This window comes from Molossus molossus, unplaced genomic scaffold (assembly GCF_014108415.1).
Source record: "Molossus molossus isolate mMolMol1 unplaced genomic scaffold, mMolMol1.p scaffold_m16_p_1, whole genome shotgun sequence".
Classification (NCBI taxonomy): domain Eukaryota; kingdom Metazoa; phylum Chordata; class Mammalia; order Chiroptera; family Molossidae; genus Molossus; species Molossus molossus.
This window is the reverse complement of record NW_023425344.1, coordinates 202,603,822-202,619,186: the sequence shown is the minus strand read 5'-3', so window position 1 is coordinate 202,619,186 and position 15,365 is coordinate 202,603,822. Positions and strand designations below refer to the sequence as shown.

Below are 15,365 nucleotides of genomic sequence, written 5' to 3'. Positions count from 1 at the left end.
GTTCAAAGAGAGTATGAAGAGGATTCTGTCAACTGGCTCAGAGACTAGGAGGGAGGGGTCTGAAGAGTGACGGAGAAGAGGGGCAAATATCGGAGGGTTGGGGCTGGTGGCACCAACGGGCCGGGTTAGTAAGAGGCAAAAGTGTGAAGGGGTCACAGAGTTACAGGAAAGCAGCAGGTGGGCAAGAGGCCAGAGGTAACTGGGGCCCGTGGAGAGGGGGTAAGAGAAGGGGCGGACACAGCTCAGACGCGATACTGAAGAGGCGCGCAGAGAGGGGTCCTGGCGGACGCACCGGCGTGGGAGGCGCTGGGAAGAACGCGCCCCCTGGCGTCCCCACCGAGCCGAGCCCCGCCCCACGCGGTCCCTAAAGCCCCGCCCCAGCCCCGCGTGTAGTCCGGCTCCGGGTTCCCTTTGTCGCACGGCCCTATAGTTCCGGCTGTGGTGCGCGGGCGGAAAGTTTATGCGGACGGACTGTGCCGGCGTTGGGCGCCGGGTGAGTGGGGGAGGCCGGGGGCCAGAGGTTCCCTTTCGTTGCTTGTTGGACTTGCAGGAGCAGGGGTCGCGGGTGGGCAGCAATGCGGGGCCAGCGCCCGGCTTTCCCGGCAGCCGCTCCGCGCGGTCTCTGCGACGCCAGTGCTGGGGCCCTGCACCGGGCCTTCCCGGGCCCTGGGGCTCGAGGGTCGCCGACTCCGCACAAACACCGAGATTTCGGCCCCCTGCCCAGGCCTCTGCACCCCTCCGCCTCCCAAGAGAGTTCAGATCGATCTCTCTCTCTCTTTCACTCTCTCTCTCACTCACTCTCTTTCTCACGCTTTGGAGCTAAACTGCTGAGAATCAATTCTTTATAAATGAGCGAATTGTCACCTTAAGGGAAGAATCATAAATGTACTGATGGAGGCTTGGCATTAAGGCCAAATGGGATCTATTCTCAGGAGTAGGCTGTTGTTGAGAATGAGACCCCTAGTTGTCTCACGCGTTGTAAGTAAACACTGCTTGTGGTGTGGGGGTGGGGTAGGGAGGAGACCTGCAGGTGAGAATCAACCCAAGTGAGAAATCCAGGCTCTCACGAGATTGCTGGACTGTAGTGGGCAAGGACTTTATTTTATCAGGCCTAGGCTGTTTGAATGAACCATCCTTGAAAAACACTCAGTTCTTCTACTTATATACTTTTTTTTTTTTTGGTATCCTCACTCGAGGACATTCTTTCATTTTTTGACCAGATAGAGTAGGAGGGAGAAAGAGGAAGAGAGAGAGAGAGAAACATCGATGGGAAAGGGACACATCGAGTGGCTGCCACCCGCACGACCAACCAGGGCTGGGGACAAACTGCAACTGAGGTACATGCCCTTAGTGGGAACTGAACCCGGGTCTCTCTGGACTGCAGGCCAACGCTCTAACGGCTGAGCCAAACCAGCCAGGGCTTACTTATATACTTAAACCTGAGTTATTAAATTGGTTTCCCATGACTTTGCCATTGTTAAGGAGGGGTGTTTGCTGGTGGACACAAATGCGTCAGTCAGGAGAAGGCCATCTCCAGAGGTTTGTGCAGGGAAGGACAGATTGCCTGCAGTGGTCACCCATTCCAGTATTACAGCAGATTTCGTGGGCCAGAAGTGCTTACTTATAACTGATCTAAAGCTATCCTGTCTCCCATTCTCCTAAGAGGCAAGGCTAATACTCCCTATGATCCCCAACTTTCAGTAACATAAAGGCCTCTATGCATGCATGGGACCACCCTGGAGTTTATGGGACCATAAACTCTGTAAGTGGACAGAGGCATAGGAGTTGCTGATGTCTCTGCTTAAATGAGGAGAGGAGGAAATGTGTTTCTGGTGTCCAGAGTTAAAATTCATCAGGTGTTTTGCCAAAGAATTAATGTTATATATGTTTATTAGGGGTAGTTCATTAGTCATCAAACATTTGTAAAGCACTTACTGTGTGCCACTTACTGTGATAGGCTCTGAGGAGACATTAGTGGGCAAAATCTAACTTGGCTCCCTACCCTTACTGGGTATATTATCTGATGTAATGTAGTTGAACCAGTATTGTGTAGGACCTCACTTGAACAACATAGCTGAGACCCAGAAAGAAAAGTTATAAGGCTGAGTAGATTAAATAGTACCGAGTTGACACTTAAGCTGATGCTATAAGAAACCCACAGGCTCTCAGAACAGGTAACTTTGACTTTGGACCCAGTTTTAACAAACTTGATTATCTGGCTTTCCAGCCCATAATAGCCAAGAAGCGGCAAATTAGAGGATGATTACAGAGGATTACTGTAAAAAGGTGGAATGCAAGCTGATTACAAAGAGGAGGCACCAAAACAGCACAACAGCCTGGATTTCTTGAATACAAGGAATTGTTTCTGTGTACGTACTACACTTATTCTATGGGACCTTAACAGTAATTAAGGGTTAAATGGGAAACACAGGGTTAGCAAATTAAACTGGATTCTTTGCTTTGGAACTCAGCATCTGCAGGCCTGAACTCATTTTTCTTTTTTTTATCCTCACCCAAGGACATTTTTTCCAGTTTTTGTTCAGATAGAGTGGGAGGGAGGGAGGGAGGGGGAGAGAGAGAGAGAGAAACATTGATGTCAAAGAGACACATCAAGTGGTTGCCACCTGCATGACCCAACCAGGGCCGGGACAAACTGCAACCGAGGTACGTGCCCTTAGCGGGAACCGAACCCGGGTCTCTCTGGACCTCAGGTCGACGCTCTAACCGCTGAGCCAAACAGGCCAGGGCCTGAACTCATTTTTCTTGAAGGATCCCTCTAGAACAGTGTTCTGAAGCACACACTTGGGGGAATGCTAGTATAAGTAAAATATCAGGATGGGCATTATTGGTGTTTAGAGTGGTGATGTCAAGTCATTATAAGAGTGTGCATTATGTTTAGCATACAGTGTTTAAGATGCAGAGAAGAAGGATACACATTTTAATTTTTTTCTATCAAAATGGTTAAACACTAGAATTCTAAGAAGTCTGGAAAGGTACTTTATATCTCTGGTTTAATCTTTATTGATGTTGGATACATGAGGCATTATTGTATTTGAAATGTATCTCAGGCCATTCATTATGTGCTAAAAAGGCTTTTCCTACCTGACTTAGTCCCTGGCCTTCATTGATAACATTGTTTCCATGAACCAATATGTTCTGAGTTCTCCCGAAACCTATTTACACATAGATTTTTAGAATATCTCACACTTGCAGTTGGAAATTGTACCAAATCAAGCAGTCTGGCCACTGTTAAGTGTTTTTAAGTAAGTTCCAAAAAAGAAATTAATGAACATTAAATTTCTAACCTGTTATGTCCATTTAGAGCCTTCCCTAATTGTATATATACAATATGATTTTTATGAAGTTGTAATCAGTGTATATATACAATCCTGTGACCAGCTTTTCTGTTAGTAATATTTTATACAAATATTTCTGATACCTACATGTGTCATTTATTTATATGCTATTTTATTGTGTCAATAGACTATAGTTTGCTTAATAATAGAGGAGCAGCAAGCAGGTCTGTGTATCTGTGAGTTTTATTTTTGAGCACATAAGTGTTTTCTTCATGCTAATTCTCAATCCATAATTTTTTCATTCATTTTTAATTTTTTTTTTTGTCAATCCTCACCCAAGGATATTTTTCCATTAATTTTTAGTTAGAGTGGAAGGGAGGGAGGGGGAGAGAGAGAAAGAAACATCAATGTAGAGAGATGCATCAACTAGTTGCCTCCCACACCACCCTGACCTGGGCCTGGGATTAAACCTGCAACCCAGGTACGTGCCCTTGACCAGAAATCGAACCCATGACTCTTCTGTCTGAGGACCAACACTCTAACCACTGAGTCAAGACCAGGGCTCAACCCATAATTTTAAAGGACTCTTTTTCTCCTTGTCCTCTACATTTTGACTTTTATACACAATTACTTGAAATAATGCCAGCTGTCATACGTATTCTTTAACTTGGTTCTTTTCCTTCACAGTGAAGGCCCTGTTGCCCTGTTGCCCTGTTGCTCTGTTGCCCTGTTGCCCTGTTGCCCTGGCCGGTTTGGCTCAGCAGTTGGAGCGTCGGCCTGCGGTACAGAGAGACCCGGGTTCGGTTCCCGCTAAGGGCACGTACCTCGGTTGCAGTTTGTCCCCGGCCCTGGTTGGTCGTGCGGGTGGCAGCCACTCGATGTGTCCCTTCACGTCGATGTTTCTCTCTCTCTCTCTCTTCCTCTCTCTCCCTCCCGCTCTATCTGAACAAAAAATGGAAAAATGTCCTCAGGTGAGGATAAAAAAAAAAAGAAAGCCCTGTTGCTTCGTTACATTCAATGAGTACTACTGAGGCTAACAGTCTTGCTTTTGTCATGCTTAATGATTTCGAACTTTGTCTAATTTGGATTACGATTTTACTAGCCCTTTTATTTTTATATTTTTGCATTCATTTTAATTTAAAAAGGGGGGACACCAAGCAACAAGATAATTAAACAAACACCTGCACAAATACTGTTATATTGATTAAGATGGTGATGATGCCCAAAAAGATTTTTTTTGTCAAAAATCACCACCATGACAGATAGAAATGTTCTTTAGTAATTTAAGTGTTGGAGAGGGGATGTAGGAGTGTTTGTTATATTAAGTTGTATAAAATTTGGAACTGTGAAAGTCAAGGGCTACCTGAATTTGAATAGAAATACTTAAGGTCTTTGATTTATGACCATTTAGTGGGTGATTGCTTGCTTGTTTCCCTCCCACTGAATTCTCTGCAGATTGGCCTGCACCTCAATTTAAATGGGGTTTGCCCCCACTCATTTCTGGAAAATTTGGTTAAAATTATGGTGAAAAATACTTTTGGGGGGACATCTGTAATGCTTTCAACAATAAAATTAATTAATTTTAAAAATACTTTTTACTCTCCATAACACATAAGTCTAACCATGTTTATTTTCTACAGCTTTTTTTTATTTATAGCTGTCTGTTTGCATTCTGATTGAAACACTGGGATCATTTTCATCATGCCAACAGTAGTGGTAATGGATGTATCCCTTTCCATGACCCGACCTGTGTCTATTGAGGGGTCTGAAGAATATCAGCGCAAGCACCTAGCAGCCCATGGTTTAACGATGCTGTTTGAGCACATGGCCACGAATTACAAGCTTGAGTTTACAGCCCTGGTGGTTTTTTCATCACTCTGGGAGCTGATGGTTCCCTTCACAAGAGATTATAACACTCTACAGGTACAAAAAGAAATGAGTTATTGTATATACAAGGTTCAAACTTATAGGGAGCAAAAGGTGTTATATTGTACTGAATATTTAGAACTTGGAATTATTTAATAAGTCTACGGGTATAATATCTGATTATAGCTATAAAATAAGGATTCAAACCACGAGGTTTTATGCCTTTGGTAGAGCTATGAGTTAGAGATGTGGGTTGTTGCCTTATTTTCTTCTCTTGGTTTACTGGAATTCTCTCAGGATGTAGTGCCCTGCTCCCTAAAGTTCAGGATCTTTAGGTTCAACACTTTACTTCTTTTCCTATAAAACTTGAAGAGATGAAAAATGACCCTTCCTCATGAAAACTTTTTCTTTTTTTAATTTTTTTTTTTTATTAATCCTCACCCGAGGATGTTTTTCCATTTATCTTCAGATAGAGTGGGAAGGAGAGGGAGAGAGAGAGAAACATCAATGTGATAGAGACACATCGACTGGTTGTCTCCAGCATGATCCCAACCAGAGCCGGGGACAAACCACAACCAAGGTACTTGCCCTTGACCGGAATCAAACCCACTACTCTTTGGTCCATGGGCCAACGCTCTAACTGCTCAGCCAAACTGGCCAGGGCCTCATCAAAACTTGTACTCTGGAGTAATTCAAAATTTTATTTCCTCTCCAACAAATAGCCTTTGATTTACAGATGCCAAGAAATTATAATTTTTAAGCCTCGTTTGATAGGTGTTATCTTTTTTTTTTTTTTTGCATTTATCTTCAGACAGAGCAGGAGGGAGAGAGGGGAGGGAGAAAGGGAGGAACAGAGAGAGAGAAACATCGATGTGAGAGAGACTCACCGAGTGGTTGCCACCCACACGACCCCAGCCAGGGCCAGGGACAAACTGCAACCAAAGTACATGCCCTTAGTGGGAACCGAACCTGGGACTCTCTGGTCCAAGTGTCGGAGTGGTCCGACACTCTAACCACTGAGCAAAATTGGCCAGGACGATAGGTGTTATCTTCAAAGGTGTTGTCTATGATATGCTTAAGAACTTACTTTCTTCCCTGGCCAGTTTGGCTCAGCGGTTAGAGCGTCAACCTGCAGACCAGAGAGACCCGGGTTCAGTTTCCGCTAAGGGCACATACCTCGGTTGCAGTTTGAACCAGCCCTGGTTGGGTCATGAGGGAGGGAGCCACTCCATGTGTCCCTTTCAAATCGATGTTTCTCTATCTCCCCTTCTCCCTCTCCCCCTCTATCTGAACAAAAAATGGAAAAATGTCCTCGGGTGAGGGGAAAAAAAAAAGAACTTACTTTCTTTTTTTTAATCCTCACCCGAGGATATTTTTCTATTGCTTTTCAGATAGAGTAGGAGGGAGGGAAGGAGGGAGAGAGAGAGAGAGAGAGGGGATCATTGATGTGCAATAGACACATCGATTGGTTGCCTCTGCACGACCCCAACCAGAGCCGGAGATTGAACTGCAACTGAAGTATGTGCTCTTGACCAGAATCGAACCTGAGACTTTGGTCTTCTGGCCAACGCTCTAACCACTGAGCCAAACTGGCCAGGGTTCGAGAACTTACTTTCTGACATCTCTGAATCATTAATATTTCCAACAATGCCTAGCACAGTGCCTTACCCAGAGTGAGTATTCAATAAGTGTTTATGAAATTAAATTTAATAATTTAATAATTACTAGGCAGTTTAGAAATCCAAGACCAATGTAGTTTGATTTTCAAAGTATAAGTAATAAAATTTTGTTAAATCATTTCTTTTAATATGTCACTTTTTTTTTTTAATCCTCACCTGAGGATATTTTTCCATTTATCTTCAGATAGAGTGTAAGGGAGAGAGAGAGAGAGAGAGAGAGAGAGATTGAGTGAGATAGACACATTGATTGGTTGCCTTCTGCATGACCCCAACGAGGGCCGGGGACCGAACCACAACCAAGGTACGTGCCTATGACCAGAATCGAACCCGTGACTCTTTGGTGCAAGGGCCAATGCTTTAACTGCTGAGCCAAACCAGCCAAGACTCACACGGTTTTTTGGTTTTTTTTTTTTTTAATAATTTTTTATTGATTTTTTAGAGAGAGAGGAAGGAAGAGAGAAATAGAAACTTCAGTGTGAGAGAGAAACATCAATTGGCTGCTTTTTGCATGCCCCCTACCCGGGATCAAGCCCACAACCCAGGCATGTGCCCTAACCAGGACCTCTCAGTCAATGGGACAACGCTCAATCCACTGAACCACTCTGGCCGGGCTATTATCTCACTTTTTTTAAAGTGACTGAGCTTTTTTTTTAAAGTGAAAAGCTTTTTTTTTAAAATGCACTGGAAGCCCTGGAAGTTAGAGCACTGGCCCGCAGACAAAAGGGTTTCAGGTTCGATTCCCAGTCAAGGGCATGTACCTGGATTGCAGGTTTGATTCCTGGGTTGCAGGGTCATGCAGGAGGCAACCTATTGATGTGTCTCTCTCACACTTACGTTTCTCTCCCCATTTCCCCCCCACACACACACTCTATCTAAAAATCAATGGAAAAATATCCTTGGATGAAGATTAACAATAATAATAATAATAATAATAATAATAATAATAATAAATTGCACTGGATTTTACCCTGGCCAGTGTGGCTCAATGGTTGAGCATCATTTCATGCACTGAGAGATTGCTGGTTCAATTGCCAGTAAAGGCACATGCCCAGGTTGCCAGCTTGATCCCCAGTAGGGGGGATGCAGGAGGCAGCCATCAATGTTTCTCTCTCATCAGTGTTTCTTTTTCTTCATCTCCCTCTCTCTCTAAAATCAATTTTAAAAAAATTTTTTTTAAATAAATAAATTGAACTGGATTTCTTGTGAGTAAACTAAGAATCTTGGATGTTCAGCAGTTCTGACATTTAGAGAATTGTTATTTAAATGTTGCAAAGTAATTGTTAAGACCAGGAGTCCTGGAGTCAGACTGGGTTCATTCAAATCTAGATTCTGACACCTGTAGTCATGAGACCTAAGAAAGTTACCTAATTATTCTGTACCTTAGTTTCCTCATTTTAAAAAATAGGTTTAAGCCCTGGCCAGTGTGACTCAAGTGGTTGGGGGTAGTCCTGTGCGCTGGGAGGTTGCCGGTTGGTTAGATTCCCTATCAAGGGCACATGCCCAGGTTGCAGGCTCGATCCCTGATCCCAGGTAGGGGGCATGCAGGAGGCAGCCTATCAATGTGTGCTCTCACATTGATGTTTCTCCCTCTCCCTTCCTTTCTCTCTCAAAATCAATAAACTATTCTTTAAAAAAAAAAAGATTGATAATATGTAAGGTGTTGTGATGATTAAATGGCATGTAAAGTGTCTAGAATGGTGTTTAGGATACAGTTAGTCCTCAATAAATTTTAGCATTTTTGTAGTGTATTTATTAATTAATTTATTTATTAATTTATTTTTTGGTATGTGCCCCTAGCGGGAACCAAACCCAGGACTCTCTGGTCCGAAGGCTAACATTCAACCACTGAGCCAAACCGGCCAGGGCTTTGTAATGTATTTAAGAGTGCTTCTGCCCTGGCCGGTTTTGCTCAGCGGTTAGAGCGTCGGCCTGCGGTCCAGAGAGACTCGGGTTTGGTTCCCACTAAGGGCACGAACCTCGGTTGCAGTTTGTCCCTGGCTCTGGTTGGTCGTGCTGGTGGCAGCCACTTGATGTGTCCCTTTCACGTCGATGTTTCTCTCACTCTCTCTCTTCCTCCTTCGCTCTCCCTCCCACTCTATCTGAACAAAAAATGGAAAAATGTCCTCAGGTGAGGATAAAAAATAATAATAATATAAGTGCTTCGTTTTAATTATTTCCTTCAAGGTTCACTTATAAAGACATGAACTTGGTTGGCCGTTCACTCTCACCTGATAAGCAGACAGAATAAAGAGAAGCTCTTTTAATTATCCTTTATAGCTGAGGAAGTCTGTTTTACTGTTTTTAAGAACCTGTGCTTTGGGACTCTCAGAAATAATATCCCCTGTATAGTATTCATGCTTTTAACAGTTTATGTTTTTTTCTGATAACAAATTAAAATGAGCAATTGATCTTTTATTCAATTAGGAAGCACTAAGTAATATGGATGATTATGATAAAACCTGCTTGGAGTCTGCATTAGTTGGTGTTTGCAACATTGTTCAGCAAGAATGGGGTGGTGCAATTCCTTGCCAGGTAATTATCAATTCTTTTTCATTGCCCTAAGTTAAAAACTTTAACCATTGAGGTGCTTTGATTTTTTTCAAGTTCTGATACAGCAGGCATTATAATTTCTACAAACTATGTTATCTACTGTTGGTATCTTTTTAAAAGAAGGCACTAGCCCTGGCCGGTTTGGTTCAGCGGTTAGAGCGTCGGCCTGCGGTCCTGAGAGACCCGGGTTCGGTTCCCGCTAAGGGCGTGTACCTCGGTTGCAGTTTGTCCTTGGCCCTGGTCGGTTGTGCGGGTGGCAGCCACTCGATATGTTCCTTTCACATCGATGTTTCTCTCTCTCTCTCTCTGTTCCTCTCTCTCCCTCCCACTCTACCTGAACAAAAAAATGGAAAAATGTCCTCGGGTAAGGATAAAAATAATAATAATAAAAGAAGGCACTAAATCAGCACTCATATGCTCAGGAATCAGCACGATTATGCCTTAAGGAAAGCATCCTCCTAGTAAATTGACTTCTTGAAAACTAGTATTATTTGTATAAAATACAAAGCATTCTCAGTATAATTTTAGGATACCCCTTAGATGGGATGATTTTAATTTTTTGAGTGATAGAATTGTAAACATTAGTACTATGTAGGCTATCTTTGTTATTTCAAGGTAGCATTTATTCAGCAACTTTTTAAAAAAATATTTTTTCTTTATTGATTTTAGAGAGGAAGGGAGAGGGAGAGAGAGAGAGAAACGTCGATGAGAGTGAACATCGATTGGCCGCCTCCTGCATGCCCCTCACTGGGGATTGGGCCCACAACCTGGGCATGTGCCCTGACTGGAAATCAAACGGCGACCTCTGGGTGCATGGGTCGATGCTCAACCACTGAGCCACACCCGTCGGGCTATTCAGCAACTTTTAACCATTTCAACTAAGTTATCTAAAAAGTGAGGAGTATGAATGTCATAAAGTCAGTTGCCCTTCACTTAGAGTCCATAATAAGTCCACATTAGCATCAAATTAGAGCAGAGTAGTAGCTGAAAAAGAATTGGAAGTTTGATATACACATGTGCTTGAAGAAGTGATAGCATATTTTAAGAAGAAAATTGCTGAAAGAAAAATAATACTATAGTCTACAACAGGAGTCAACAAACTTTTTCTGTATTAGGTTTTGCAGGTGTCTATGGCAACCCTTCAACTTTGCTGTCATAGCATGAAAGCCACCATAGATAATAAATGAATGAGCATGGCTGTGTTCCAGTAAAACTTGATTTACAAAAACAGGCAGTGGGCCATAGTGTATGATTTTTAATTTAGGGTCAAACACAGAATTCCTCAGTAGTGTCAGTGGCATCACTGGTAGTTATGCTTGAGGGTAAGGAAAGGGTAAGGTTGACTCAAATGAAGGACGAAGGAATATGGGAAATGATGGAACTGGTCTTTATCTTAATTGCAGAAGTGGTTATATCACTAAAAGCAGTTTTCAAAACTGTATAGAAAAAAGGGTGAATTTTATTGCATGTAAATTATATCTCAATAAACCCAACTTTGAGACTTTTAGTCAAGATGGCAGCATAGGTAAACGCCATATCGCCTCCACCCACAACCACAACAAAATTACAACTAAACTACAGAACAAACATCCTTTAGAACCACCTGAAATCAAGCTGAATGGAAGTCCTACAACTACGAAATTAAAGAAGCAGCCACACCGAGACTGGTAGGAGGGGCAGAAAGGCTGGTCCCAAACCCACAGGTAGCGGATAATAATCAGGAGGGACACCTCGACTATGAAGGTCCTCCCTGAGAAATGAGAGGTCCCCATCCCACACCAGATGCCCAGCTCAGGGTTCCAGTGCAGGAAGAGAAGTCCCCATCACTTCTGGCTGTAAAATGCAGCAGGAACTGAGGCTGAGGGAGGCTGAGGCTGCGGGAGCCCCCAGGCAGCTCCTCTCAAAGGGCCGGTGCATAGACTTTCTCAGACCCGCTTCCTCTGAGCTCCAGTGCAGAACGGAGGCAGCTTGAAAGGCACCAGAGACATATGGGGAAGAACTGAGTTGTTTGGCATCGGGGCGAGGACTGGAGAGGCAGCTTTGTCCTGGACAGACGTGCTGGTAGAGGCCTTGTTCCTCTGGTGAGCCCTTCCGCCATAGGGCTGGCAGACAGCTGCCATATCTGGGACTCCAGCAACCTGGCTCACACTGTTTGCCCTGCCCTGGTGGTTTCCTGAGGCCCAGCCACAACCAACTTTCAGGCCCACCGAAGCTGTTTCCAGTGGCTTTACCATAAAATGGCCCATCTGGGCTCATGGTTCGAATTTTCCTAAATTTTTTCAAACAAGCAGCATCTGGCCACAGCGAGTCCCATACCTCTCTTTCAGTGGCCCCAGACCTGGCAGTAGAAGCAGCCAGCCTTAGTTCTCAACTTGGCTTCGTCAGGGCAGCTCCAAGCCCAGCACAAGAAGCAGCCATAGGCACATCACTTTGTACCTTGTGTCTGGTGGCCCTGATAGAACACAGGCAGTGGCTGCCCTTGCCCCAGAGCCAGCACACCCAATGGACAGTTTCAGACCACGTCGAAGCACCACCACCCAACCACTTTCACAAGTGACGGATTCAAGGAATGGACTCGGGGTACTAGAGCCCTGCTGAAATAAGTCTTGCTCTGTGGGGTGGCCCCTGCACAGCTGATCATCCAAGGTAGTCAGAGGTCAATGGTCAGTGGGCACAGCCAGTCCTTGCACCTCATCAGCCTGAGTAAAACCCTCCCATTGATGTGCCAACAGCAATCATGACTCAATTACAACAGAAGGATATAAAGTCCACACGAGGGTTGCACCTCGAGGGCCTAATTGGGAGACCAGGGAGGCTGTGCCACTGAACCCTACAGGACACCTACTACAATAGGCCACCCTAGGAAGCCTAGGAGACATATGTACTCTACCTAATACATAGAAACAAACACAGGGAGGCAGCCAAAATGAGGAGACAAAGAAACATGTCCCGCCTTGGCCGGTTTGGCTCAGCGGTTAGAGCATCAGCCTGAGACCCGGGTTCGGTTCCCGCTAAGGGCATGTACCTCAGTTGCAGTTTGTCCCCGGCCCTGGTTGGTCGTGTGGGTGGCAGCCACTCGATGTGTCCCTTTCACATCGATGTTTCTCTCTCTCTCTCTCTCTCTCTCTCTCTCTCTCTCTCTCTCTCTCTCACTCTCTCTCACTCTCTCTCCCTCCCACTCTTCCTGAACAAAAAATAGGGAAAAAAAGGAGAAAAGAAAACAAACAAAAAAAGAAACATGTCCCAGTTGAAAAAACAGAACAAAATTCCAGGAAAAGAACTAAACAAAATGGAGGTAAGCAATCTAACAGATGCAGAGTTCAAAACACTGCTTATAAGGACACTCAATGAACATAGTGAGGACCTTAAGTTCATCATAAATGACCAGTTAGAAATGAAGGAGGTACTAACTGAAATAAATAATAATTTATAAGGAATTAATAGTAGAGTAGGTGAAGCCAAGAAGCAAACCATCAATTTGGAATATAAGGAAGCAAAAAAAACACCCAATCAGAACACCAAAAAGAAAAAATAATCCAAAAAAATGAGGGTAGTATAAGGAGCCTGTGAGACAACTTCAATCGTACTAACATTCACATCATGGGGGTGCCAGACGGAGAAGAGAGGCAAGAAATTGAAAACCTATCTGAAAAAATAATGACAGAAAACTTCCCTAACTTGGTGAAGGAAACAGACATACAAGTCCAGGAAGCACAGAGAGTCCCAAACAAGATGAATCCAAAGAGGTCCACACCAAGACACATCAGCATCAAAATGCAAATGGTTAAAGACAAAGAGAGAATCTTAAAAGCACCAAGAGAAAAGCAGTTAGTTACCTACAACAGAGCTCCCATAAGCCTATCAGCTGATCTCTTAAAAGAAATTTTGCAGGCCAGGATGGAGTGGCAAGAAATATTTAAAGTGATGAAAAGGACCTAAAACCAAGATTACTCTACCTGCAAAGCTATCATTTAGAATTGATGGGCATATCAAAAGTTTCCCAGACAAGAAAAAGCTAGTATCACCACCAAAACTAGTATATGAAATGTTGAAGGGTCTTCTTGAAGAAGAAGATAAAAAAAAATATGTACATAAAATGGCAATTAATACATATCTACCCACAATTGAATCTACAAACAAAATGAGCAAGCAAAACAGAAACAGACTCATAGATACAGAGAACTTTTTGTTGGTTGCCAGATGGGAGGGGAGTTGGGTGAAAAAGATGAAGGGATTAGGAAGTACAAATTGGTTGTTAGACTGATGAACCTCAAAGGGAAGGGGGGAGGTGGGGCGGGAAGAGAGAAACCAAAGAACTTACATGCATATATGCATAACCAATGGAAGCAGACCATAGTGTGGGGAAAGCAGGAGGGGGGCGGGATTGGGGAGGAGGAGGTCAAGGGGGGAAAAAATAACAACAATAAAGATAAGTTTAAAAATAAATAAACTCAACTTTTTAAAAATGTTTTTTTCTTACTAAAAAACCACCTGTTTATTTATAGAGTATGAACTCGAGGGTTAATGAAGACCGTGAGATACTACTAAAAGGTTAAATCACTTTAGTGGATGCTTGTTAAAAAAGCCAGTAAATGCTCTATTTTTTTATTTTTTTTATTTATCCTTACCCAAGAACATTTTTCTTGCCTTTATCTTCAGATAGAGCGGGAGGGGAAGAGAGAGAGAGAAACATGGATGCGAGAGAGACACATTGAATGGTTGCCATCCACACGACCCCAACCGAGGTACGTGCCCTTAGCGGGAACCAAACCTGGGACTCTCTGGTCCGCAGGCCAATGCTCTAACTGCCAAACCGGCTAGGGTGCTTTTTAATTAATTTCTTTTCGGAAATAAAAATATTTGGCATCTTCATAAACATTATTTATTTGGTAAATCCATGCATGCAGAATATCTCATTTCCTAACAATATACTAAATAAATGAAGTTTTCTTTTCAATATCTTCTGAACTGGAAGGTAGCAAGTAGCATAATTTCATTTGCTACTTCTTCAGTAATTTTTTTAAAAATTAAATTTATTGGGGTGACATTGGTTATTAAAATGATATAGGTTTCAAATGTACAGTTCTATGATACCTTATCTCTATATTGCATTGTGTGCCCACCACCCAAAGTCAGATTGTCCTCCATCATCATAGTCTTCAGTAGTTTTAGAGAAGAAACTCAAAGAATGTGTGTACCAAAAATACTTCTGCCTTTTAATGATTTTTCTTCCTTTGCAGAAAGGAAGAATCTGAATTTAAGATGTATTGTACCCTGAGGGCAAGGGGTTTGGCCTAAATCCACTTAGACTTGCTTGATGAGTTTTGGGGTGAACAGTCCAAAACACTAGACTAGAGGTGGAAGTTATCAGTGATTAAAATAATTAATTATTGTCAAACAGGTTTGTTTTAATGTGGAATTTTTTTTAAACAACCTTTGAGACATCTGGACTGTGTTTATTATTTGAGCAAAATCTGCCTCATTTTGACATTATATGAAATATGTCATTATCATACAGTATCTGAAGAAGCTAGTGGCAGAAGTAAATCATTATATAACAATTATAGAAGAGGGAATTACCTTTTAGTCAACTGACTATCTTCCCAAAAGATAACATTGCTCCAGGGGACCTCTATTAAGCGTGCTTGTCAGAAGTAAGTGCCAATCTTGGTACTTCACATGGTGTAACCACCTATTACTTTCTTACTAGCCTGTTATTATCAAGTTACTACAATAGGCTAGGGAGAGCTAAGATAACCCTCCCCTGAAATACTTAGAAAAGTCTGCCCCCCCATAGGATTGCTTTGAAGCAATGAAGAAAAGGATAATGATTTGTAATTGTGGTCTGTTAGGATATTTTGAAGGCTTTTTCAAATTACAGATTAAGAATGCATTTTATTTTTTATTTTATTTATTTATTTATTTAATCCTCATCCAAGGACATTTGTCCATTTTTGTTCAGATAGAGTGGAAG

At 42.8% G+C, this 15,365-nt stretch overlaps 1 protein-coding gene across 2 annotated transcripts in view; it reads left to right on the top strand.

The window, feature by feature from the left end:
* The first annotated feature begins 445 nt into the window (after nt 1-445).
* The window catches only part of INTS14 (integrator complex subunit 14), a 45,516-nt gene continuing 30,596 nt past the window's right edge, over nt 446-15,365 (top strand). Inside the window, exons 1-3 of one of the 2 annotated variants that reach the window (XM_036271010.1) lie at nt 446-493; nt 4,954-5,219; nt 9,266-9,373. In XM_036271010.1, coding sequence (XP_036126903.1) covers nt 4,998-5,219; nt 9,266-9,373 — 330 coding nt within the window. In that variant the 5' untranslated portion in view covers nt 446-493; nt 4,954-4,997. Of the gene's footprint in view, nt 494-2,191; nt 2,370-4,936; nt 5,220-9,265; nt 9,374-15,365 lie in introns of those variants that run through there. The other variant, XM_036271001.1, reaches the window with a different exon arrangement.